General features: G+C 34.9%; 2 protein-coding genes across 9 annotated transcripts in view; one reads left to right on the top strand and one right to left on the bottom strand.

Moving 5' to 3' along the window:
- Positions 1–7230, bottom strand: part of LOC120949887 (homeotic protein Sex combs reduced-like) — a 42601-nt gene extending 35371 nt beyond the window's left edge. The window contains exons 1-2 of one of the 8 annotated variants that reach the window (XM_040367469.2): positions 7057–7230; positions 6206–6328 (exon numbers count right to left, since the gene is read on the bottom strand). The gene's annotated coding sequence lies outside the window, so the exon portion shown is untranslated. Of the gene's footprint in view, positions 1–6114; positions 6434–6983 lie in introns of those variants that run through there. The other 7 variants (XM_040367468.2, XM_040367467.2, XM_040367466.2 and 4 more) reach the window with 7 other exon arrangements.
- Positions 7231–22683: 15453 nt separating this feature from the next.
- LOC120961159 (segmentation protein fushi tarazu-like) lies at positions 22684–24254 on the top strand. The gene is made up of 2 exons (XM_049610985.1): positions 22684–23590; positions 23674–24254. Exons 1-2 carry the CDS (start codon positions 22684–22686, stop codon positions 24252–24254), a joined length of 1488 nt encoding a protein of 495 aa, XP_049466942.1.
- Positions 24255–25380: the final 1126 nt, after the last annotated feature.

Raw genomic sequence — 25380 nt, forward strand, 5'->3', positions numbered from 1 at the left:
GTGTATAATATTAATGAAACTTAGTTTCGAAGCTGTTTTCGTATAAATATCAACGATTACTGCCATAATGTTGGTTTCTTGCGTAATTTGATCGTAAAAAAATGTATAAATTTGGTTGATGAAACTATTCACTAAAGTACTGCATCACACCTGTCGTCAACCTACACCCGGAAGAGTGTGCTTGATTTGAAGTCAATTTATCATTCAGCCATATAAGCGAATTTTGGCCTGTTTTTGGTAAATTACCTACATAAAACTTATTTCTGTTGCTTATTTTAGTGAAAACAGTACGACATGTCAAAAATATCCTCGAAAAATTCTAAAACGAACTGTTTTTATTGATTTTATAACTATAACCACTATAGGAACATGCCTGTTTGGTGTACCTATAATGGCACTATGGTAAAAAACACTTAAAAATGCATAAATATGATCAAAAGGCAAATAATTTTAGTAAAACAATAACATTACATAACAGTTATATTGAAAAACTAGTAATTGCGTGGTTATGTGGTCGTTTAGAACGTTAACAGAAAAAAAAGTTTCGTTACGAAATCCTAAGGATTTTGGAAAAATGTTGACACATTTCACAAAATAATGGATTTTTCGGTCACTAAGTAACGGAATGGCCCCATTTAAGTTTTAAACCCTTTTTAAAAGGCAAAAGAACATTTCACACTAACGTAAATAACTTAATTACTTTTAATTTGCCGTATGAAGCGCATTTTAGAGCAATAGCACCACTATTGGTACTACCACCACTATAGGTACATATACCCTATTAACTCGTACGACTTAACAACATGCCCGTGATTAGTTCAAGTCCCGGATGGACCGTGACTCTATTTGTAGGACTGACTGTCCTGCGCTCCCTCAAAGCCAAGTCCAATAGAGTTACAGACAGGCCTTGATTGACAACGGTTATTGTGACAAAGAAGAAGAAGAAACAAGGTCATTGATTTCATAGCTTTGTTTCCATTGTTTTTAGCTCGTTTGTTTAATTTTCATTGCTGAGAGAGGTCCTGATCAACACATGATCATCTATTTTGTTATTACATCGGAAATCTGCGGATTTGTGTTTTTTAAACAGACAACTTTTTTAGCATTTTTGCATCTATTCTATTTATTTACTTATTTGAGTTTCTGTGGAATTTCACTATCTGGAAAACAGTATGTTGTTTAAAATAAAAAATATCATGCGGTGAAAAAAAACAATAACATAAAATAGCCAACATTGAGAAGACATAAGTGTCCAACACTTATCTGAAGACTATGTCATTCTTATCGTCCACTGGTGGTAGGGATGCTTGAGAGCCGCTGTTCAGCTGCCAATGTGGTCCTGGTAGCAGAGTTCGTCAAGATACGGACGAATAGGCTTTTTGTCGTGCTGAACCATCGTATCGAGAACATCCGCACATAAAACTAGAAGTCATTCACCCACTACATATAAATAAAACAACCAGGTTTGCTCAACCATTCATGCCACCCTGCATATTATGATAAGATTATTATCTAATATCTATTTATCTCAGATCTTGTTCTACATATTTACACTCCTTTATACAAATAGTAGTGGCAGCTACCATGTTGAGTCTGCGTGATGTTAATCCACCATAAAAAAGCGTAAGATTCCAATGTACCACGAACCAATGAACAAGGTCGGGCTAATGCACAATTAACCGAAGCTTTTTTTTCTTTTTTTCTTTTGGAACAACAACCGTTGTCGGTCAAGGCCTGCCTGTACCCACTAGTGAAGTGAGCTTGGCTTTCAGTGGCTTATTGTTACCATAGCAGGATAGTCAGACCTTCGTATGGGGGCACGGTCTATTCGGGACTTGAACCCATGACGGGCATGTTGTTACGTCGGACGAACTGATGACTGTACCACCAGACCGGCCCAACTGAAGCTAGTTATGGCATATATTGTGTAGGGAATACGTTTCATTGTGAATCAGATTAATCTGGTTTAACCATTTAAGGCTGAAAATAGATGAACTAGTATTTCGCGCCTGCGAAAATTGGTTCGTGTATTTTTGGCCCAACGGGTGCAGTATAAGGTGAGAATCGTGACATGTCATTCAACACAAAACGAAAGAAGAATGAAATGCTTTTACTAAGTGACAATAGTTCTTATCAACAAGGATGATAACATCTCTATGTAGAATCTTTGTAGGAGACAAAACGCACAGTGCCTTTTCGCCGGTGGTCTTCTCAACGGTGCCATCGCATTTGACTTTGGGATATCTACAGAGCAGTTTAAAGATAGACTCTGACTCCTTACATGGACTCTGTAATAACTATTACCATCACTATTGTTATAATAATGTACGATAAAGAAAAGGAATATGATATAGTTAAAGGATATAATTCGAGATTAAACTCATACAAGTGTGAATAGCTGTAAGACACTATCTCAAGAAAGACACAAAGCATATCACTAGAGTGTTGCTATTAATGTGGACTAGTAATGGGCAAAACGGCTCCGAAGCCGGAGCCGGCTCCGAAACAACAGCTCCGCACCACGGCTCCGGAGCTAGCTTTTTACTGCACCATAAAAAGGCGTAATAATTATATTAACTAACGGCTCCGGAGCCGTTGGTGCGGAACCGGTTTCGGGCAAAAGTCGGAGCTGGCTCCGGAGCCGTTAGTGCGCTCCGAAACGCCCATCACTAATGTGGACGTGTAAGGACGTGTGGACGTTTCTTTTACATCATTTGTTGTTTATGAGAGCATGGGGGGTAGAGGAAAAAAAATAACATCGATTTTGCTGAGCTATACTACTAAAAATACATTTTGAAAAAATCAGCCTACGAGAGCATAGATCTTGCAGACAATTATGCCACACTGAGAAAATGCTGGAACAGATCGTCAAACACCAGTGAGACATCGAATGCATACGTGTACATACTCTTTTGCGTATCTACACGCACCGGGAAAAATTGTACGCGATAGACCAATGTCTTCATTCATCCTAAGGGGCATTAAAGGTGCTATTTGTAAATGAACGAAAGAACCGAGATCGGGTTCACGTTCATTGTGATGATTGACTCACGTTCACTTAAAAGAACCGAAATTGCCACCTCTAATGTAGATACAATCCTAAAAAAAACCGGTTCAAGTCCCTTTACTATCTTGAAAATTTTCCCATTGAATAGATCAATGCGGTTCACTTTTATAGGAATGTCACAAGACCGTACAGTTTGGTAGTGTGGTAGTTTGGTAGTTTGGTCTGGTAAATCGTAGAACACCCAATTCAAATCGTATGATTTACAAACAGTAAACACATTTAGAAGAGACAAATATTAGAGAAAGCTGTGGATACTTTTTTGATATAGAATTTTAATTGTATTTTAAGGCAAAAAGATATAAAAACCCAAACTCAAATCTATATTCTTATATGGTGCTACAAATTTGCGAAACACAAATTGTTTGATAACAACATATAAGCAGATGGACGAAACAGGTACAGCAAGCCAAACAACCGCATCTATCCTCATAAGAATGAAATGCAGTAGAGCTAACTCCATGGACCTTGCGAACAGCGAAACTTGTAAAGAACCGCTGCTATCTCTCGATAGGTTGACATGGATCCTGGCCGACGGCGACCAGATCAACGAAAATATTCATCCAGGGACCGTACCAAAGAACAGTATAAAGTCTTAAGGCATATAAAATGGGTCTTCAAAAATTTCAGTTCGCGAACCGCATTGTTTCGTAAATATCGTTTTGACTAGAAAATACTTAGTGAATATTTTAAAATTCTACGTTTTTCTTATTTTTAACTTGATTTTTCTTGGTCAAATGAAAAAAATAATGAAAATTGTAAAACTAACATGATATTTACTTTATCCTTCATAAAATAAACGCGGGCCGCATATAGGCTCTCGAGTGCCGCATGCGGACCACGGGCCCAAGTTTGGAGACCTGTGAAATCGGAGAAATTACATTTCAACACTCCAAGCGTTTTATGGGTCTTAGTGACCAGGTAGTCAGCATGGCTGGCGTAATGTCAGACCTACATTCAGCCAAACACTTCTTTCCTTACCCAAGTGACATTTCTTCGAAATTTTTAACCTTGATCTGCTCGAATGGTGATCGAGATACCAACAATTGTGGATTTGTGTGTGATAAACCGTGTAGAAGGCGTCGAGATTTCGGTTGTGCGTGCGAATGACCATGTTCCATTGGATGATGATGGCGTTGAATTCGTTTTAGATTCATTTGCTTTAATATATGGCGAAAAAGAAAGGTATATTTCGTAGGCGTTATTTGGTGAAAATTCGGTGGTTTTTTGTATAAAATGACTAAACGACCGGTAATAAGAATTGGAAACGTTATTTCCCAAAGGTTAGAGAAGAATGCAACTAAAAAGCCACATCACAGTCGATTTTATAGGGCTTGTTCTAAAAGTCCCTTAACCTGGCTCAGTTTAAGGGAAGTTAAAAGTGCCAGTTTAATGGAGATAGGTCAAAACCGCAATTTAAGAATTCAAAAATGTCAATTGGGTAACGATACCCAATTGACATTTTCGAGCACGAATTTTAGAATTCGAGCTATTTTCCTTAATCTGGCTCCTTAAACTTCTCTTAAACAGCTACAGTTTAAGGGAATTTAGAAAACCCTTATAAAAATCAACTGTAACTCGAAATTTTTTCTCTTTCTTATAGTTTTGCCGGCAAATAACGATTCACCTATTTTTGGTGATCTAGCCATTTTATACTTAAAAACCGAATTTTCACAAAAAAACGTCCCACAAAGTATGCTTGCGTTCTTCATCGATAACCAAAGTTATGAATGTAAAATGAGCTTAACGTGTGTCGATTGAAGAAGGTCCAATTTACGATTTAACAAAAACCTGGCGCTTTCATTACAGTTGATCACACTCAAATCCAGAATTTCAGGAGTATCGTGTACTAGTAGAGCAGATATGGCAATACAATTTCGAACAAATGTCACTTGGGTACAGACCCGGCTAACAAAGATGGTTTACAAGAAGCATTTTATTAACTAAAAAGATTTTTACTTTTTTTCTATTTTCTCTCTGTTTCCTTTCTTTTATAGATAAATCAACAGCCAACAGATTGTATAAATACTTAAGAGAAATATTGCTAACAAATTTAACATAAGTAATTCATATGTTGTTAAAAAGCTCTTATGTAAAAACAGTACAACTTATGGTTGCATATAGAAAATGTCGCATCATTTTCTTTTTAATATAGACGTGTTATGTTCTCCGTTTGATCCATTAACATAATTCAATGTTGTTGAATGATTAATTAACTTTCAATTAATTTCCCTTCTCCAAATAGTTAGTTAATAATAGTTAATAATAGTTTGTGTTTAATAATTTAAAATTTTCGGGAATACTTTATTAAATCTAAGAATTGTTCAAACTTCGTGTAATTTGCATCAAATGGGCTTCACAAATTTTGCAGTTCAACATTATTCTAAATGAAAACATCCTACCAGTCGAAATCATTGTTAAATATTATCATATATTCCTTATGCAATAAACATAAAAAAGACTCCAGTCTATATTGTTTCAAAGTACTAGGCAATACAATTTATGGTAAAATGGTTCTATCATACGTTTATCTTATATTTTATTACTCGACCATATTACTAGTTGGAGAGCTTGTGTTTACGAAAAATCACAGTCTCCTACGAGAATGATGGTAATCAAGGTAAGACCCGTACGGATTTAATGAGATCATAATAACTCAATCTTTCACCAGCTTACATTACAGGTTGCCTAATGTTTCTGTTTATCATCTTAAGAGAGGAGAGTGAGTACTGTCGGAATCGTTTGAAGTTTGCAAACTAGCACCAATGATTTCATTTCATTGTTTTGCCTTTTTATACGGACAATTATAACTGTTATGGGGCGAAGAGTAACAGATTTTGGTAGATGTGTATGAAAGTAAATCCATTTGGTTGCTAATCAATTGTTTTAAAATGAGAAAACTAAGCGGGTTAGTGAACATTTTACATGTTATCTTTCTTATACCATAAACTTACAATAAATAGGCAGCAATTATGCCAGTAAAATGAATAAAATAGTAAAATAGTGTTTAGAGCTACAGTATTTGTTTTCAGTTGTTGCTTTTCTTTTACCTTTTCATGTGTTAGTGTCTGACCCTTTTCAATGGTTACGCCGGTTCTGTATTGTGATAGGGGTTCATAGACATACCGCAACAATACTCACCCTCAGGTTAATGTATCAGTACGATTTAGGGTGGCTGTTTGCCGTGATAATGACGGTTTAACCACTTGTAGCTGGAGTTGAATGATTTGAATTGCCAAACGCAGTTAAAACAGGTGTTTTTAACTAAAATCACAAATTGAGAAGCATGACAGTCATTCGAACAAAGACATTTTCCACCAAAAAGCGTATGATGATAACTATAATTACTGATTATTACACACACATACACTTGGAATACATAAACACTCATACAATGCAAATGAAATGTTATCTACTAAGATAATGCACAGTTACAATTAAGTCTAGAAGTAATAATAACCTATGATTTTGAAAGTATGCAATTGATTTTCCGGAATATATCAGCATTTGCAACTTTTGAATTCATACACTTCGATCATTTCTATAATACACTGTTAAATGCGACATTTCAAACTTGATTATCATATCCTTTTTGCATCACTCATTATTGTTTAATTACACTTTAGAAAATTAACACTATAATTATTGTAAAAAAAGCAACAATATCATTTCTTTTACGGTTTGCGATATTTTAAGAGCGCTGCAAACCCTCTTTAGTATAACGTCGATCAGCACTAATGGTACTCAATTATGTTATTTTGTTTCATTTTTATGTGTGTGCCTTACACTTATAGAAGAATCGCGTATTCATTGGAATAATGTCACCACTTTAAGCTTTGCACAGAAATATATATTGTATTGATCACCGAATAATGTTGAATACTTTTCACACGCCTTACGGCAAATGTTTGTAACTCACATACTTCGATCAACCAGGTAGCACTCTATGTTCAAACACACCCAAGAAAACAGTAAAGCACTCAAACACTGACCAAATCAAAATAATCACCACACAGCTAGATACGCGGTTGATCAATCATTGGTTTGACCCATCGTAAGCACACAATCCATGCGACGAGTCTCACATTACGACTGAAAGTGTTGGAAATCCGGAATGAAGTGAACAGTCGCTACAACACTATTCGCCCCTCGCGTATCTCCTTCGATTGCGTTCGCGTCGTACCGAAGATGCTGGTCGGTACAACCAAACAAATGTTTCAGTCTCTTACTAATATGTTTAATGTCTCTTTTACTCTCGTTTGCTGCTGGCTTTGTGCATAGCATACCAGCGAAGATGGTCCGTCGATTTCATATGTTTAACAGTCGAGCAACTTGCGTAGTTCGTCGAGAAAACTGAACAAAGTGGAGTGAAAGAGATCCGAAGCCGACCGATTCAACGCGAATGTAATCGCATTACTGTTCCTGAGACACCGAACAGCTGTAAAAAGCCCACCCAGTTCCCTTGAAAAAACATACGTGTAAGAGAGACGGCGCATACACATTTGTTACCGCCCATTTTTAAGCATCGAACCAGTTCTATCTCTTCCTAACTCACGGGAATTATTAATGCGAGACAACAAAAGCTAGCTTTATTCGGGAGCGCATGAGCAATTCATGAATCGTAAATAACCGCACTATTGTGATTTGACCGAATCCAAAAAAATCGACACTAACAAGGACACAGTTATGCATGCATTGAACGAATAGAAAGAGATACATAATTCTCTCAAGGCGAATTTAATCTTCAATGGTTACCTAAACGTTTCTTTCAAATTCACTTGACGCATGGGAATGCACCTTATGATCAGCAAACGAAAGCTTTGTGGCAGTTTATACCATGAAGCATTGGATGCTGTTGAAACATAAATTATTTTTCAATACGACGGCAATACCTCGATGACATAATCGATTCAAAATGACTGTAATCTGTGGATCAAGTAAATGCGTATATCGCAATTGTCTTAAGTATATTGGAAGCAAAAGGTAGGAGCTTCTGGCAATTGAAGTTGAAAAATAAATACCGAATTGTAAATTCCGATATTTATTGTTGGCTAGATATAACCTGGATGAAAATTGCTGCTGACGTATGCCATGATTGCGATACAGTTTTGCAAGTCAAAATTTAATATCACCAAAAGAATTTCAGTACCTCAATTTTCACTTTCACTGCCACGTTTTTGTTTCTTCACACTGCAGTTATTTTCAAGGGCCTAATATATTTCCAACACACTTAGCTTTTTTTAAATGAGCGAGTGCTCGTCCTTTTTTTAAACATTGATTTCAAACAAATATTCATATATTTTTTAAATTTATTTGATTAATTTATTAATTTAAACGAGGAAATACAATTCGCTCCAGTTTCTGGAAAACAATCTTGAGCGTGTGAAAAAATATATAAACCATTCAAAAGTTTTGATTTGTACAGTGAAACAACAACGTTTTACAGCTAAAGATAATCTTTATGTACTAAAAATGATTTGTTGACATTTGAATTTGACTATTACAACCCTATATCACATGATCAATTTGTTTTCATTTGATTTTGACTATTACAACCCTGTATCACATGACAAAGAAGAAGTTAAAAAAATGCTTTGGAGCTAATTAAATGATGATAACATGCATGCTGAATGCATTTATGATGATTTATGTAAATGTTTATATAAAATGCAGTAATAACACGTGAAATATATATTGTTTAATACATAGTTTAGGATAGTGAAGAAACGCAAGTTCCAACTACATAAAGCAATCTACAATCATAGATTTCTCCGAGTATCTCTTCTAAAAGATTTGACCACTTACGTGCTTCTCTCGAATACGCAGGCGCCTAATTTATCATTTGTGCAGTTTAACGAAGCAGATTTACGAATTAAAGCTATGAATATGTCATTAAACAAAGCCATTTGATTCGCGTTCCGATTGCAAGTGGGCGTTGATGGATATGATATCTACCAAGTTCAATGCGATGGAAAACTATATCCCTTTTGCTTTAATTTAAGGAATGTGATCAATGAATTGGTACGAAAAGAGCTGAGTTTTGAGTGATTTGCCTGGTTGACAAGAAACTCTAACAAAAATACTTCTGTACAAGAATATTGAGGATCTATTCCGTTGCTGACCTTGAGCAAAAGGCACTACATTAAGCACTAAATAGAAACACATTCGAGCAATCGATTTGGCAAACATATGTGTAACCGAGAACGTTTATTATAACTAATATCCTGGCAGCTTTTGTATATTCTTTGTAAGGTGCCAAACTGGTGCAAATATTCTAATGTGCGATTGGGATGATTTGAGCTATAGGCTGTCTTAGCCTTTCCTTTATCAAAGGGTTTCGTTCCATGGCGCAGGTATATATGTTCAGGGCCGATGATCATGCCGTTTCATTATTGGCATTATTGGTATTCTGTTCCTAGCCATAATTAAAACTCATGGTCAACTGAAATATATAATAAATATAATAAGCAAATGCTATTTGTTGTGTTGCAAAAAAGAGCTGAAATAATGAATTGAAGAACATAAATAAGTTTAACTTTTCGAAAGGGCACAAACTGGATGCTTAGTTAGATGATTAATGATTAACGTTTAAAATGCGCAGTTTGGGCTTTTAAATAAAATTACTTATTTCATCATTTGCACTTTACTCATCTGTTTTTAAATTATTTTATTCATTAAATTAATCAAATTAATATGAATCCTTATGAATATCGCGCTGTCGTATTCCAGTAAGATTTTAACACATAAAGCATTATTTCTATTTATTAGTTAGTTAAATCAACAACATTCTGAATGAAGATCGCGAACGACTGTACCACCAGACCGACTCAACGATATTACCCGTTTACAAATTCTACGATTAACAGATTCAACCCCCTTTCTTCAGAATTTGACATCTACTCAGACAGTTTTTTTATTTCAATCAAATGAAAGTTCAAATCCTAGACACTTGAGCGACGACCACTTATTGAATTATCTTAAATTTAAAATTCGAACTAAGCCCTAATTCAGCAACTCTTTTCGCCGATATTGAATAGCAATAAAACGTTCGTGTTACACGTAGCAGTCGAGCGGTTAAAATCAATCAGTCGTTAAACTGCCTAACGATTAATACAATACGATCGTTTGCTCCATCTAGTGTGCGCCTTATAGCAATATGTCAAGTTTTCTTAGTAATTAAGGTGAATTCAATTCATATCAATTCAATTCTAACAAAGACACATCGCAAATTGTTGAAACATGAATTGATTGCACATTCCATTATTTAATAATTTTCAGACTAAAGCCAAATTTTAAATGCTTATTGTTATTTGCAACCATATTGCTGATGCTTTCATCTATTTCATTATTGAGATAGCTGATATTCCAATAAATTAACTATTTCACCAATAAACAATCAATATGATTCATGTTTTAAAATCTTATATGATACGAAATGCGATATTCATATCGACACAAATTCTCGTCGCCTATTTTTAATACGAATACGCGGATCGAAATACCCTAGTCATATAGGAAGAAATATTCTGTAGTGAGAAACACGCTCTAAAATATTTGCTCTAAATAAATAGCTAATTGAATTCGAGTAGTTAGTTCATACGCACTCCGATAGATGACGGTAGAATATCATTTCCCAATTTCTATTGTGAAATGATCCGTTGTATTTACCTCGCTGTATGTTGCAGAAGCTGCGTTGGTAAAATTGGCGTGTATTTCCTTTTCATTTGTTCTTTTATAATCTTTATTAAATCAAATGTTTTACCCATATAGTGGAAGGTCTATTCGGCAATTGTCATAATTTCTGCTGATATACTACGAACAGGTTTAAGTTTTGCTGAAGCATTTTTATTGGCTTGAGAATTGTAGAACGCAGAAGGATGGCTAACATTGTTACAATCAGATGACATGTCAAATTTACTTAGATTGAAAAGCCTATAATTGTTGTTGTATGTTATGTTTCCTTCAAGAGTGATAGTTGTTCAAAATCAAATTCCAGATCGTCCAAAAAGCTTTTTAGTTTCAAGTAGGATTTCCTTCCTTTGTAATGAATCCTGATATCCACCTTCGTGTTTGATCCTGCAATCATTTGAAATGAACAATCTTAAACAACAACCTTCCATGAACACGGGAGTGCTTCAATACCATAGATGTATGCTCTCTATAGGATGAACTCGTGCTGCTGGTTAGCCGCAAAAAACGAATGACATGTTAACGCAAAAGAAGATGTTCTCTAGACCTGCGGCGAAAATTCATTAATCAACCTTCTACAAAAACTCACGGGCTACTGAATATATCTTCTGAATATATGGTATTTGACAAGCCTCTTTGAAAACTAAATGACATTTATTTACAATATTCTGATATCCAAATGTGTGTGTTTTTATAAATTTACAATTGAACAATCATTTTATCAATTTCTAACAAATTATTAGAAGTGAAAGTTTAGAATAAAAAGAGTACATGTTTTATAAGTATAGTTTTAGGATTATCAAATATATGATCAGCACAAGTTATTCATAACTTACCAGGACTTAAAATTTATCAAAAGTTACTAATTGTGTGAAAAGATCGGAAAATAGATTGTGTTATAAATATTTAAAAGAAACTATTCAAAAATCATTCAAATTTAATTTAATTTTGAAAACAACGTATTTTCTATTTGCCATTCATTTTTTTTGGAGAAAACTGAAATTGTCAACTGCTATGACAGAAATATCCAGTCAAACATCATACTTTAAATGCTCGATTGAAAGTTCTGCGAGGTATTTCGTTTTTTTTGTATTGTTAATAAATGTACGTTGTATTATTTAATCGTTAATCGTACGTTAATAATGAAATAGAAATTATAGTTTTTCAAAGTATTTAGATCAAATTAAATTGTTTTGCCAAATAAAATTATCTCAAATGGAACATTTTTGTAAGTATTGTTTTGGGAAAGAGTTTTATGCATGAACCATTATCTTAAGATTTTCGAGAAGATTTGACTCCGAAGAGAGTCAAAGATAACAAATTTTCAGGATAGTTTACTTGAGTTGTTGATAGTCGAAGAGTTGATAATTGAAGTTGAGATAACAGGATGAGCTTTTGCTAATGATGAGCTTTTATAAAATAGAAAATGTTGTAACAGATGTTGTAATGTTGTAATGTTGTATATATATATATATATATATATATATATATATATGTATATATACATATATATATATATATATATATATATATATATATATATATATATATATATATATATATATATATATATATATATATATATATATATATATATATATATATATATATATATATATAAATATATATATACATATTTAAGGGGATTTATTTGTGTTTTTTAAACTTTGTTGTAAACAACATAAACAAGAGTATTGTTGATATTAAAGGCAAAAGGTCCTCCTTTCAATTCATAACAAATCTCTACTCCGAAAGAAAAAACCAACACCAGTGGTCGGAAATGTTAATGATTTGGATTTAAAGCTAAATGCGATTGTTATCTGTTCCTTTCTGACAGAATATCAAGTTTACTTACATATACACTATGGCTCTCATTTGATCTGAAAACATCACAAAAAATCTTGGCGCATAATAACAAGGCACAGGGAAAAAAGATAAGGTGCTAATCATCGCCTTTTTAATGTACATCATAGCTTCTGAAACACTATTATGCCTCTCAAATATCCACAATCTTGCACAGCATACAATGAAATATTTATAATAAAGTAGCGGCGCGTAGTTCAAATAAAACATAGCACACGTTTCGCTGGCCTTAAAAATATAATTAATTTTATCCTTGCTGTCTCATTCAAATGTCTTGTGATAGTTCGGTATCCGGTTGATGCTGTTGCATGAGCATACCCCGGTCTTTGTTTCGAATTGAAGTATATTATGTTACGCTTCTGCATGGCGAACGATAACGTGCCTGTTGGGGATCAGACTTCAGTCCACTATAGTCAACAGATGATAGCTTTTTAAACATCTTCAATCTGTATATTCTGCGTTCTGCCAAGTCGTATGAATTTTTTAAGAAGCTAAAGAAAACTCATTGAGAGCATGTTTCGCATTCGGTATACGTATTAGTTTTTTATAGGTGAAGTGGAGATCGTTCGTACGAGCATTTGCTAACGAAAATGAGATCAAGTCACGGGAAGGAAACAGTAAGCAGATAAAGCTTAAGTTTTTATCATAAATAAAAAGGTGAGGTAAAATCAACCCCAAAACGTCAAAGCATAGCTTAAAAGGTCATAAATTTTCTTTCCGCTTGACACAAAATACTACCTGAGCCGACACGATCGCTTCACCGCTCTAGCTTCTATAAGCATCGTTTATCGTCTCCAACGGCTACAGTAGAGTCGACACAGAAAGTTCTCATATAAATTTGTTCGAGTTGTTACTCAGGGTGCCTGTTGTTTTTGGATCGTTTCGATGACACTGGTTTGGATCATGTGGGGGTTTGTGTTTCCGTTTCTCTCTTTGGCAAGAGTACAGGCCACAGAATATGTGTATTTCGTTCCTGCGCTGCTTGGAAAAAGGAAATGCTGAAATGCTATAAATTAAATATTAACTAATTTTTAACCTAATAAATTATGCAGACCAAAGCAAAGGGCGTAAACTGCATTTCTTTTTCTTTTTTATGCCCAATAGCGTAAACGTAGCTCTATGGTAGATATTTCCTCTTGGAACGTCCTTTGGTAACCCAGTATGTACATAGTTTCAGCGAAGTTTTGTCGTGTGCAAAGCAAAACACGGACCATAGATTGTGGCTTTGGTGAAAGCTTGAATTTGATTGGATTGCACATGAGTAGCTTTAATTTATTTATTTTATTTATTTATTTTTATTTTATTAATTGCTCGGCCACGTTGGGTTACAGCAATAGTACTTATACATACATAGTATACAATTATTCACGAAGGAGTAGGAAGGAGTTTATGGTACGGAAAAGGAGCGAAGACGGGATCGGTAGACAGGATAGGAGAGGACAGCAGGAAGGGAAGGCGGAAGTGATTACATTCGTTTACTACTTGAATGGTGCTCAAAATTCAAAATTATCAACCCCTTTGGAATCATCACATACTAAATATTAGGAACGATAGTACAATCGTTCATCAGAATCAACTCGACTCGATCACGAATTGAAAATGAAGAAATAAATTATAAATTTCAACAAATTATTGTAATTTATTAACGCGCAGGTTGTCCTCACTCGGGCGATTGGAGCAGCGAGTAAAGAAAAGACGGAGCAATGGTGTGGTATGTTTCGGGTTGTTTATGGTTCAGTTATTTTCAACCGGCACACCGAAGACTGTATAGCACGGTAGTAAAACGGCGACTCACAACGTTTGAATCTGATTGGTGCTTTCTGTCCCCTTCGCCTTGGTCTATCGACTGAATGATTGTTATGTGATGGATAACAAGTAGTTTATGCGTTTGTTTTGAACTGTCTTTCAACACCATTAATTCGCCTAAACTATGGAACAAGTTGCACGCAACGCGTGTAGATTAAGTGTAATAGCTTTTGCCTTTTAATTTACTGTTTTTTTAGAAATGTAAGCATAATATTGTTTATTACAGATTTATACAAGATGTTTACCAAAATAACATATTTTTCAAAATATAATTTATTATTCAAAAACAATAGCATACAATTAGGTAATGTTTGAAAAATATTAAATATATGTTAAAGTACTTACAACATTTATTTAATTTGTTGAACATATATATTATACAACAAAATTATCACACGAAGCATATTTAATCAAAACAACTGACACGATTGTGTGGTAGTTTCAATAAGCTCAACGGTTTCTTATGCACAATTTTTGGGACCTTTAGGGCTAAGAAGTGTTACACGAAAAAAAAGAAACACTTTCATTTGCAATACAGAAATACATTTGTATGCTTCTATTTGCTTCACAACTATAGTACGTGCACAGAAAACATTTTTAACTGAACATGAGTACAATTTTACTGATGTTTTTGAGCTGAAGATTCAGTAATCCTTTCAGTAAAAAGAATGTTTACTGAATCGTTCAGTAATGCTCGGTGCTCACTAAAATGACAGCTCGTTAACTAAAATTACAATAAAGTTATTCTCATGTTACTGATTTTTCAGTAATTGATAGCGATTAAAAAATGACGAAATATGTCTTTAAATTTAGTACTTTATGGATGCGTAAAGATTGTCAGTCCCTCATTTCATGTTGATACATGGTTTTTGTTGTTTGATACAATTTTTATATTATATTTTGCCGCAATAAGTGAAGCTGGTTCAAAAAACGCTCACACACACCACGAATTTCAGTGAGCACAGTGGATTGTAGCAAAGATGCTACACAAAAACACGGCTGCCTATTGTTACAAATTAATCTCGCAAGCCAAAATCTTATCTGAAATATTTCCAGGGTGTCTGTAAGCGCCTACCAAACCAATTTTTGCACATCACGAGCAAGTGGGTACCGCATTGTTTTGTTTTGAAGTTCTGACTGACTGGTCAATTTGACAGAATGAATAGCTGCATGTTCAGTATTTTTTTTACTGATATCCGGTGAAACGAATAATTTGACACTTATTTTACTGGTTTTCAGTGAAATGTGTATTACTGAAACGCATTCAGGATTTTTTTGTCGAAAGTCAGTAAAAACATAACATTTATGCTGAAAACCGGTAGAATGTTCTAATACTGAACTTGCTCTGTATTTTTTTTTTTTACTGAAACTAGATGAGAAAATTTGGTGTGTACATAATTATATCCCCCGAAAGGGGGTTTTATGGTCTGGCTGTGATAAAAAAAAAAAAAACAAACAAACCAACTAAACTATAGTATGAACAAGTACAGCACCTACCACAACTATATGAACGGTCGGTTTTCACGATTTTCGGAAATTCCGTAAGAGATAGACAAAAACAGTGAATGTGTGAGTTGTGCAGAATACTATTTAACTTTTTTTTAAATTAAGGAAATTTTTACATGAATTATGACGAAAAAACTAATTTATGGTCGTACCATAACTATAAAGAGACTTAGAAAAACAGATTTTTTGTGCTAACTTGCACATTTAAAAATATCTTCTATGGTCTAAGAGAACATCGATGGTGATAGCAGGATAGTCAGTCCTACGTATGAGGGAACGGTCTATTCGGGGCTTGGAACCATGAAGGGCATGTTGCCATGTCGTACGAGTTAATGACTGTACTACCAGACCGGCCAATATATAGTTTTACTACTACTGATCTATATATTGCCAAAGTGACTTTGTGAAGTGCCGTGCGAAAATGTAATTTCGTGTATCCTGTTTGGTCCTTTTCATTAAAGCCTTTGTAATCGAGCAAACTCAGAAACTACAATATTTTAAAAACCTGCTTTGTCAGGGTTGAAGCTTGCTTTTAAAACATAGAAAACTATTTCTAACACGTTACTACTTAACGTGAAGGAGCGATGCACGTTTTTTGGCTCCTCCGATCCCATTCTTGCTATGTGTCGCGAATTCAATGCTGTCTGTGATCGTTACGAACCTGACCGCGGGGCTACATGAAGTGAAATATACAGCGAAATGAACAATTTGATAAGCGAAATATCTGACGGATAAAGCATCACAGCAACCAGCTCATGTGCAATGTAAACAAATAACGTGCACAAAATCGTAACTAAATCCATTGAATAACTTCAATATCCAGTACTTCGTCAATTTTGAGTCAACAGTTCATAATTTCTTCCAATTAGGGAATGTTCTGCTTAAGAAGATATTATTTTAAAGTGAATTTCAAAAGCGGATGTTGTGTCTCCCCCAACCCTTTAGCTGTACCTGTCAGATATTTCACCTGTCAAATAGTTCATTTCGCTGTATATTTCACCCCATGTAGCCGCGCGGTGACATGTCGCGAACTGCGTTTCTAAATTGTATTCGTTCTGTGCGTCCTTCTTCGACATGACAAGATTGTACTAATTTAAAACACTTGAAATTAAGACTGCTTCAAGGAGGCCACATATGTCTGTTGAATTTTAATAATAAATGAAATGAAATGAAAATGGATAACAAAATTACAAAAGTAGCAGGACTACTCATAATAATTTCTGATAATCAAACACTCCACTTCAGGACACTTTAAACCTTTAAAGTAAATGGCCTGAGTAATGAAATTCATGAGCTGTGGCAAGTTTTTCGACAGAAGATGGTAACTTTCTCAATGGTTGTGACCTGTTGTGTTTTTTATATAAGGTAATGTAGCTTCCATCAAAACCACAAAATAGTTTCATTAGTTTGACGCAGTAGTATGAGCGGATGAATTTGTTCCGCGATTTTGTCATTGTAAAGTTTTCAGTTATTTACACCTGTCTCACTTTCCTTTGAATCGTTATCCGGCTGTTATGGATCGTAATCAACTACATCTAAATCGTTTTCAACTATGCTTGAATCGTTTTCAGCAACGCCTGGATCGTTTTCTGCTACGGGGAGCTTTCACGATTCTAGTTAGTTTTTTGTATGGAGTTTGACAGTTTGGCAGTGCAATTTTCAGTCTAGATTATTCTAGCCACAAAGCTAAAATTAGATTCGAGTACCTGCTTGAAAACACGGTGTTGTTTACATTTACCCCAAGGTGCATTAAAGAGATCACGTGGTGGAATCTAGAATCAAAGTGTATGTAGTCCAGATGGTCTCATTTTTATTATAACCCATTTTGAACATCACTTTTTGGCAGAACAAGATCCAACGAGCTTTCTGGAGGCTTGACAAATACTCAATACATTCTTAAAATCTTCATTCAGAAGCAAAAGCGATAAAAATCAGCCTTCAAAATTCATACACCTTGAGATAAGTCCACCTGTATATTATACTCACTTAGATAGCTGTTCGAAAACTGCTATACAATGCAAACAGCTGACAGGCTGAAACTTCAGCCTACGAACTTCAAACGGAAAGGGCCCCACGTTTGGATTTTGCAGTAACCGCGCAAATTTCGTTGTAGCGCACCGCTTATTCAGTGACTGCGGGATGCATTCACATCGCAAGAAATAATCAAGTAATTAATGCATTCAATTGTAAAGTCTAATTGACTTTTTTTTTTATTTGAGGCTTACTTCAAACGTAGCTGAAAGGGATCCAAACGTAGCTGAAAACGATTCAGACGTAGTTGACTACGATCCATTCCCATAGATTGCGATCCATAGCAACCGGATAAAAATTCAAAGGAAAGTGAGAACAGGTGTATCATAGAACAGCTAAAAATATGCTTTTGCGTGAACACCGCCAACACATCACTGTTAACTCGGAAATTGTTAATTCAATCAGTTGTCGTAAAAAAACCATTGCTTACATTCTCAAAAGTCAATTAAACCCTTATTGTAATATTCAAGATTTAGGTCAATTGTATGAGATTTTTAAGTTTTATTATTATTTAATTCTAGGCATTCGTATTGGTTACCAAATCAACCAATACGTTATATGAATGTAGACTCAGATATGTAAAAAAACCTCAATGATGATGAAACTTGTTAGATGAATTTAGTTAAATGATGATTTTGGCCAATTGTCATTAATTTTCTAAGATCTAAGATGCTGAACGGCACAGCTAAAAATGTATCCAATTAAACTAGTAGTTGCCACATTTATCAATATTGTTTAGTTCTGTCAAAACAGATAAAAAAGCTATTAATTGATAGTCAAAACATCATTATTATACTTGATCAATGAAGTCGCTGTGTTGCTTTTTTTTTTTGCTTAACCGTTTCCTTTTATCCATTAGCCATTTGCGATAAATATCTGTACTTTTGAGCTTTAAAACTTATCCACTGTAATGTGCATATGCAATGAACCATTGTTGTTTATCCTCTTAGCAGCTTTTACCCCATGCAGGGGGCTTGTAGGATTTCACTCACAAGTTCATGAGCGGCATGAGAGCGTGGCAACCCATAGTATTTAGCGAACTTATGACCAAATATTGAAAACCGTTGCAATAAACAGTGGTATATTCAAGCGCAGTCCCGTGATACTCTCATTAACTAGCACGGCTTAACAACATGCCCGTATTGGGTTCAAGTCTCATATGATTCGTATTCTGTAGCAAGGAAAGAATATGTGACTACGAGGTCAAATAAGTCACCTAAACTGGTGCAGGCCGGCATAGCCGTTTAGCTGGTTACGCCATATAACAAAAGATTAAATTAACATTCTACTGTTTTCGGATCCCAGTTTGTCTCTATAAAATAACCTCTTATACCAAACAAATTAAGATTGCTATTCGCATTCGGTCCCGAACCTTTCTGACCTCTGCTGTACTTGATAACTTATTGATAAATGCGTTTTAAGTTATTAATAGCCTTGTTTAATATGTGATTAGATCTAAACCATGTTTCTTATCACTAAGAACATAGCTATCGCTAACATGTTTTTTTACCAAACTCAATCCAGAAGGACTGTCGTTTCATACTAATATGGTAACACATTTACATGCATTTCTATTTATGCTATTTATTTTATTCCTAAATTTAAAAACAAAGTTTCTTGCTCAATACCAACCATATCCATATCTCGACAAGCGTACCCAGAAAACCTGAATAATCATGTTGAGAAGGCAAAGAGAAAATAAGTATAAGCTGTGTACAAAATGAAATATTTTTTTTAACTGTTACTGCCTTTAAATACAAACCATATGTATACTTCAAATTACCTTTAAATACAAACCACATAATTTACAGTACCTTTAAATACAAACCACATATTTCACAGTATTACCTTGTTCAAGGTAACAAAACCCATAATTTTTGTTTGAATACAGGCTTCGCTGATCACCTCAATAGCTAACAATTGCACCTGTACATGATATCACACATTCAAAGGATTATTAACAACAAAGCTGAACAAAAACATTTATACCAATAGAGTATCATTCATTCGATTTAAAAAATATTTATATATTATATGAGTTAATATATTTATATTTATTTATATATTATTAATATATTTATATGAGTTATATTATTATAAATTCGTTAGAAATGGAAATTTTCAATTCAACTCATATTTCTACCGCTTTTCAGACGTTGCGGTGCTTTGGACAGTTCCTTCCACTTATGAGAAATCTTTTTCATGCATCAATCTTCACAATCATGCATCGATGAGGACACTTTTCAGTTATGTTTCTGACATTGCTCATAGATTCAATAACTTTAAAATTATGAATTATTCAATAAGTGTCTTGTTGTTCGCTCTCTCTCTTCGTTGATTATTCTCTGTGTCCGTTGAAGTGACGAACAACATAACACTCACTTTGAAGTTACCATGCTATTGTAACTTTTTCTGAGACCGTTTGGTATAGATTATGTAACACGCGTCCCAAATAGTCCAATGATCTATAATAATTGATTCTAATATCAAATGAGTTAACAATCATATCGGCTATTTGGGCAAGCTACGTGGTCTTTTTTCAAAAAAATGGAAATATCATGCGTCCAGCTTTCGGTTGCCACCACTGTATAGTCTTAAAATAAGTGACCAATCACATTTGTTATAAAAATAGTAATGTATTTTTTTTTCAAATCGAATGAATGATACTGTATTGGAATAAAGGTTTGTGTTCAGCTTTGTTGTTAATAATCCTTTGAATATATGATATGCATCAAAATTCTTTTGTTTTAGCTTTTTACATTTATGCTGCATCAGGTCTCATTTATTAATAATAATTGATGAGTACCTGTCGGAGTAATCGTTTCTCTTGAATGGAAATCCATTAGAAAACATGGTAAAGCACTGGCTAGAGTTTCACGGACAAGGTTATAACATCATCACTGGTTTTAAAATACTGTAGCCTGTGAAGGGAAGAGATGCGAGCAAACAAATAGAATGCAATCTTGCGGCGCCTGTTGCTTGACAACGTACAGCTCGACATCGATGATTAATGAATTGAATATTGTTGGAGCTTAATGTAGGACACTGTAAAGCTGTAAGTAGGTTTATTGGTGACGAAAGTGTTCATGCTAAAGTAGAATATGTGTGGTCATCTAAAGCCGGTGGATTTTGATTGTGGCTTACATATGTCGCTTTCTAAAATAAAACTTTTCTATATGAGAGCAGTTTCACGTTGGGAGATAAATGATGTGTTGCAACTGTCAATGGCGAGATTTTTATGCATTTCTCGCAAATTTTCTTCCTTTATATTACTACCCCGTGATTCAATTCGGTCCAAATTGGGAACAATTGATCCAGGTCTGGTACAATATCTTAATTTACGACATTTATTTAACACACTCCCCACATATTTTACTGAGTTTCCCCTTGTTTCGCTATTTTTCTCTCCGCAGATGGCGTAGCTTCGTATTCCAGTAGATCCATACAATCATATAATAATGGTATTAGGGTGTGTATAACAGGAAGAGATTCTAAAATCTACACAAATTTGAACATCCTTTCAACAGTGCAATCAAAATGGACGAGATTGAAACATGTCAATCCTCTTTTTAGCGGGTGGTTATGAAGGAATTGTAGAATAAAGTAAGGTCGGATCATATTTTCCCAAGCATATGTATCAATTTTACATTTTACGGTTAATTGATAAGTTACGAATCAGTTTATGTCGTTTGGTAATCTCGAATATTTATGTTTAAAACATTTTTATACTACCAAATAGTCACAACGTACAAATCCAATCGTGTTAAAATCATTCATGTCAAACGTATGCTTACTATAACGATTCAATGTGCAACGTCGATAGCAGTCCAAGCGTGAAAAACGATAATTTAAAAACTCGCTGAAATATTTTGTTTAAATGAGAGTTCATGTGCACATGTTAACGTAACAGGTGTTTTTTTATGAGAAAAAATAAAAACATTAGAAACCATGGTAATGCCTCCGTCGCGTTTACATCTTTGTATTAAGATTTTATTTGTTTATTTTTTTAATTTTTAGTTATGGACCTACTTCAAGCGTAAGCATCGGACGAAAGCATTTTATTGCAAGGTAACATAAAATGCTTTCACATTGAACACTATCAAAGTTTACAGGTTTTCTTCTTCTTCTTCTATTTGGCGTAACGTTACAGGCTTTAAGAATTTTAAAATTCTTTCAGAAAAATTAAAATACATAATTCGTGGGTGCAAATGGTTATGTATCTGAGCCTCAATATTATATACATTCTAGACATCCCTTATGCCGAATATTGTTATATACTATAGACTCATACATGTGCATTTATGGGTACTGCATCCGCATTAGGATTAGGGTAATCATCGGTGCTACCCAGGGCGAAGGGGAAAATATCATTCTATTCTGTGCTTGCCTACGTTTTCCTACGATTATTCTTGTTGCAGAATGTACCCTTCGGAGAGTCCAAGTGAACGTGAGAGCAAAGGATGCACACACATTTATTGTATTTATTTTCTGCCAGTCGTGTGTTGTGTTAGGTCGTGTGCCACTGGATTTTATTGCCCTAGACGCGAAAAGTCGGACAAAACGTAAAGGTAGAGAATTCGATGACAAAAATCAACTACCACGCCGATGTAACATTCATTCGTCACTGAATATCGCATGTGATAAGATCAAATAGTTGAATCAACAGAAAAGTTTTGAAAATTCTTGTGAAAGTGAGTGAGAATATAACGTTATAATCGGAAAGCATGGCAGCAGCACATTCGGTCTACAATGAGTATCAATCCAGCTATTATAACTCGTGTTACAACTATTCTCAACGTGGGCCAGAGCAGTTTATTCCAAATTATTATCAAACAGCACTTCAATATGGTGACAGTAATATGAGTATACCACAATCGCAACTCTTGCAAAACTCACAATACGCGCAGCAGTCACAACAGGAAATTCAAAACATATCATCCATATCGTCTTCAGCTTATGGATATTCGGCTACGGCGCAATATAACCATGATGAGCAATTTAGCTCGAATTCGTTACATACTAGACATCACCAATTAGAAAATTATGGAAATCAGTTTGATAGTTATTACGGCTATCCGTATCAAACCACTGCCCATTATAGTTTGTGTGGAGCACAAGAACATTTCGAAGAATACTTTTACAAACCAACTGAAGTCGAACGCTCTAATGTGGAAAAAAGGTCTTGCGAGAAGAGTTGTGAGCCCATCAAACCACCTGCCATGAAAAGAAAGATCAGTGAGAAAGAAACAAACGATAATGAAAAAGATTCTCCAGCACTAAGAGCACTGCTAACTAATCCAGCCAAAAAACTAAAGTACAACCCTCATTATGCTCATTCCATGACGAACGAATCTAGTCGTCGCATCGAAGCTACGTTCGGATATAATAATGGCTTTCTTTCGCCTGCTGCAAGTGACCGCATTGTTCCTGACATTGTACCATTATCACCCAACAAAACCGATGATAGCATTGATAGCTTGTTGGATAATTCGTCCAAGCAAGATATAGTAACGATGCAATGTGTGGACTATACGTTAAATAGTCTGCGCCAAATTACGGCCACACCAAAGTATGATGGCGTTAGCACTCCACCCCTTTCTCCAAAGAATATGGAAAGTGCAATCTCATCTCAAGGAGTAGAGAGTAATTCTTGGACCCAAAATAGCGATCATGAAGGTATGTTTAGATGAATAAAAATGATGATCTCCAACTAACTTTTCCCTTTCCTTCCACAGATCATCCTAAAGAATCATCTAAACGAACTCGACAGTCTTATTCCCGTCACCAAACGATAGAATTGGAAAAGGAGTTCCATTTCAATCGGTATCTTAATCGGAGACGTCGTATCGAAATTGCTAGCATGTTGAAGCTCACCGAAAGGCAAATCAAGATTTGGTTCCAAAATCGCCGCATGAAGGCAAAAAAGGATAATTCAGCATCAGCCAATACACCAGATCTGACATATGATGGTGAAATACCACAGCAATCTTTAGAATCTATCGTAGCAGTTCAGTCACAACATCATACTGCGTCTGATTCGCAACCATTGTCGATGAATACGTCGGCTAGTACTGTTACTCAACAGGTAGGCCGTCATTGTGATCAGCAAATGATGGACGGCTGGTCGTATCCTCATTCAAACTACTCACATAACCAGTATTATTACATGCAAAATTATTCTAATTATTCGCAACATAATTTTCAAACTGCGGGTCCTATTTCTAGTGGCCTATACAACGGGCATCATCCACATCAAACAATTGCAACTTACATTTCATCTCCGAGTCTTACATGAGAAATCAACGAAAAACCATGTAATATAATGTTGCTCAAAAAACTTATGTTGTGAGGAATTAGTTGTAGTCCTAGAGCTTAATTAAATGTGATAATAATTGTAGTACAAAATCTGTAATTATTAAATAAAAATAGGAAGAAATAATCACTCTCTTTTTCAAAAGTACGATTCTACACGCGTTGAATTTAACATGATTAGAAATCTTTGTGCAATTCACCCTAAAAGGCACACTTTCTAGCCACATTCTACTAGAAACACAGCTGTCATAGGGCGAAGTTTTTTTTTCCAGTTTTGGTAAAGTGTATTTTACTCATATTCTCGCTTTACTCGACGCGAGTATCAATAACTGTGAGCTGTGTGGCATAGAGGAAGCTTGCAAACTATATGTCTTTTCAAAGAACCAACGTGTGAAGCAAAATGCTCACCATATGTGTTTTTGGATATTCACCTTTGCATTGCATCTATAGAAGGAAAAAGATAAAAGAGAATAGGAAACTATACGAGGGGACAATCATTTCCCTCAGCGGTTGTGGGATGCTATGAAGTGTATCCTATGAACGGTGTACAGAAAGAAAAGTCTCATGCAGTTTCAACGTTCGGCAGGGGTGGCGTTTGACGGAGACAGTTATGTACTGCCACAGGCGTTTGAATTGAATTAACAACAGGCGAGTAAAATATGCCACAGTGACAGCTTAGGACGCGATAATCGCCTCACAGTTAGCACAGCAAGGGCGTTTTGGAAGTTAAAACAGTGCATAAGTAGTCTCGAAAGGCGGACGTACGGGCTTAGAAGTTAATCCGATCGAATTACCTGTTGAATAAAATCACTTCTACGAATGGTTGCAATTTTGGCAAGTGTAATGTTCATGTAAAAATAAACAGGGCAATTGCATGAAATACAAACACGACGTGTCAATTCCATATCAGGTGGATTAAATGTAAATAAGATACATAGTGTTCTTAGAATTCATTTGGTTGCTTAACTAATATTATTCTGATAATTTCGATTTTTAAGAAGACCATTATCATCATCGTTTTTCTTGGAATATGCGAACGTTAGAGTGCTAAACATAATTAAATTGTAGTTCCGCCAAAGACGAACATGTATTTGGTTCGGACCATAAAA

Source organism: Anopheles coluzzii, chromosome 2 (assembly GCF_943734685.1).
Source record: "Anopheles coluzzii chromosome 2, AcolN3, whole genome shotgun sequence".
Lineage (NCBI taxonomy): Eukaryota > Metazoa > Arthropoda > Insecta > Diptera > Culicidae > Anopheles > Anopheles coluzzii.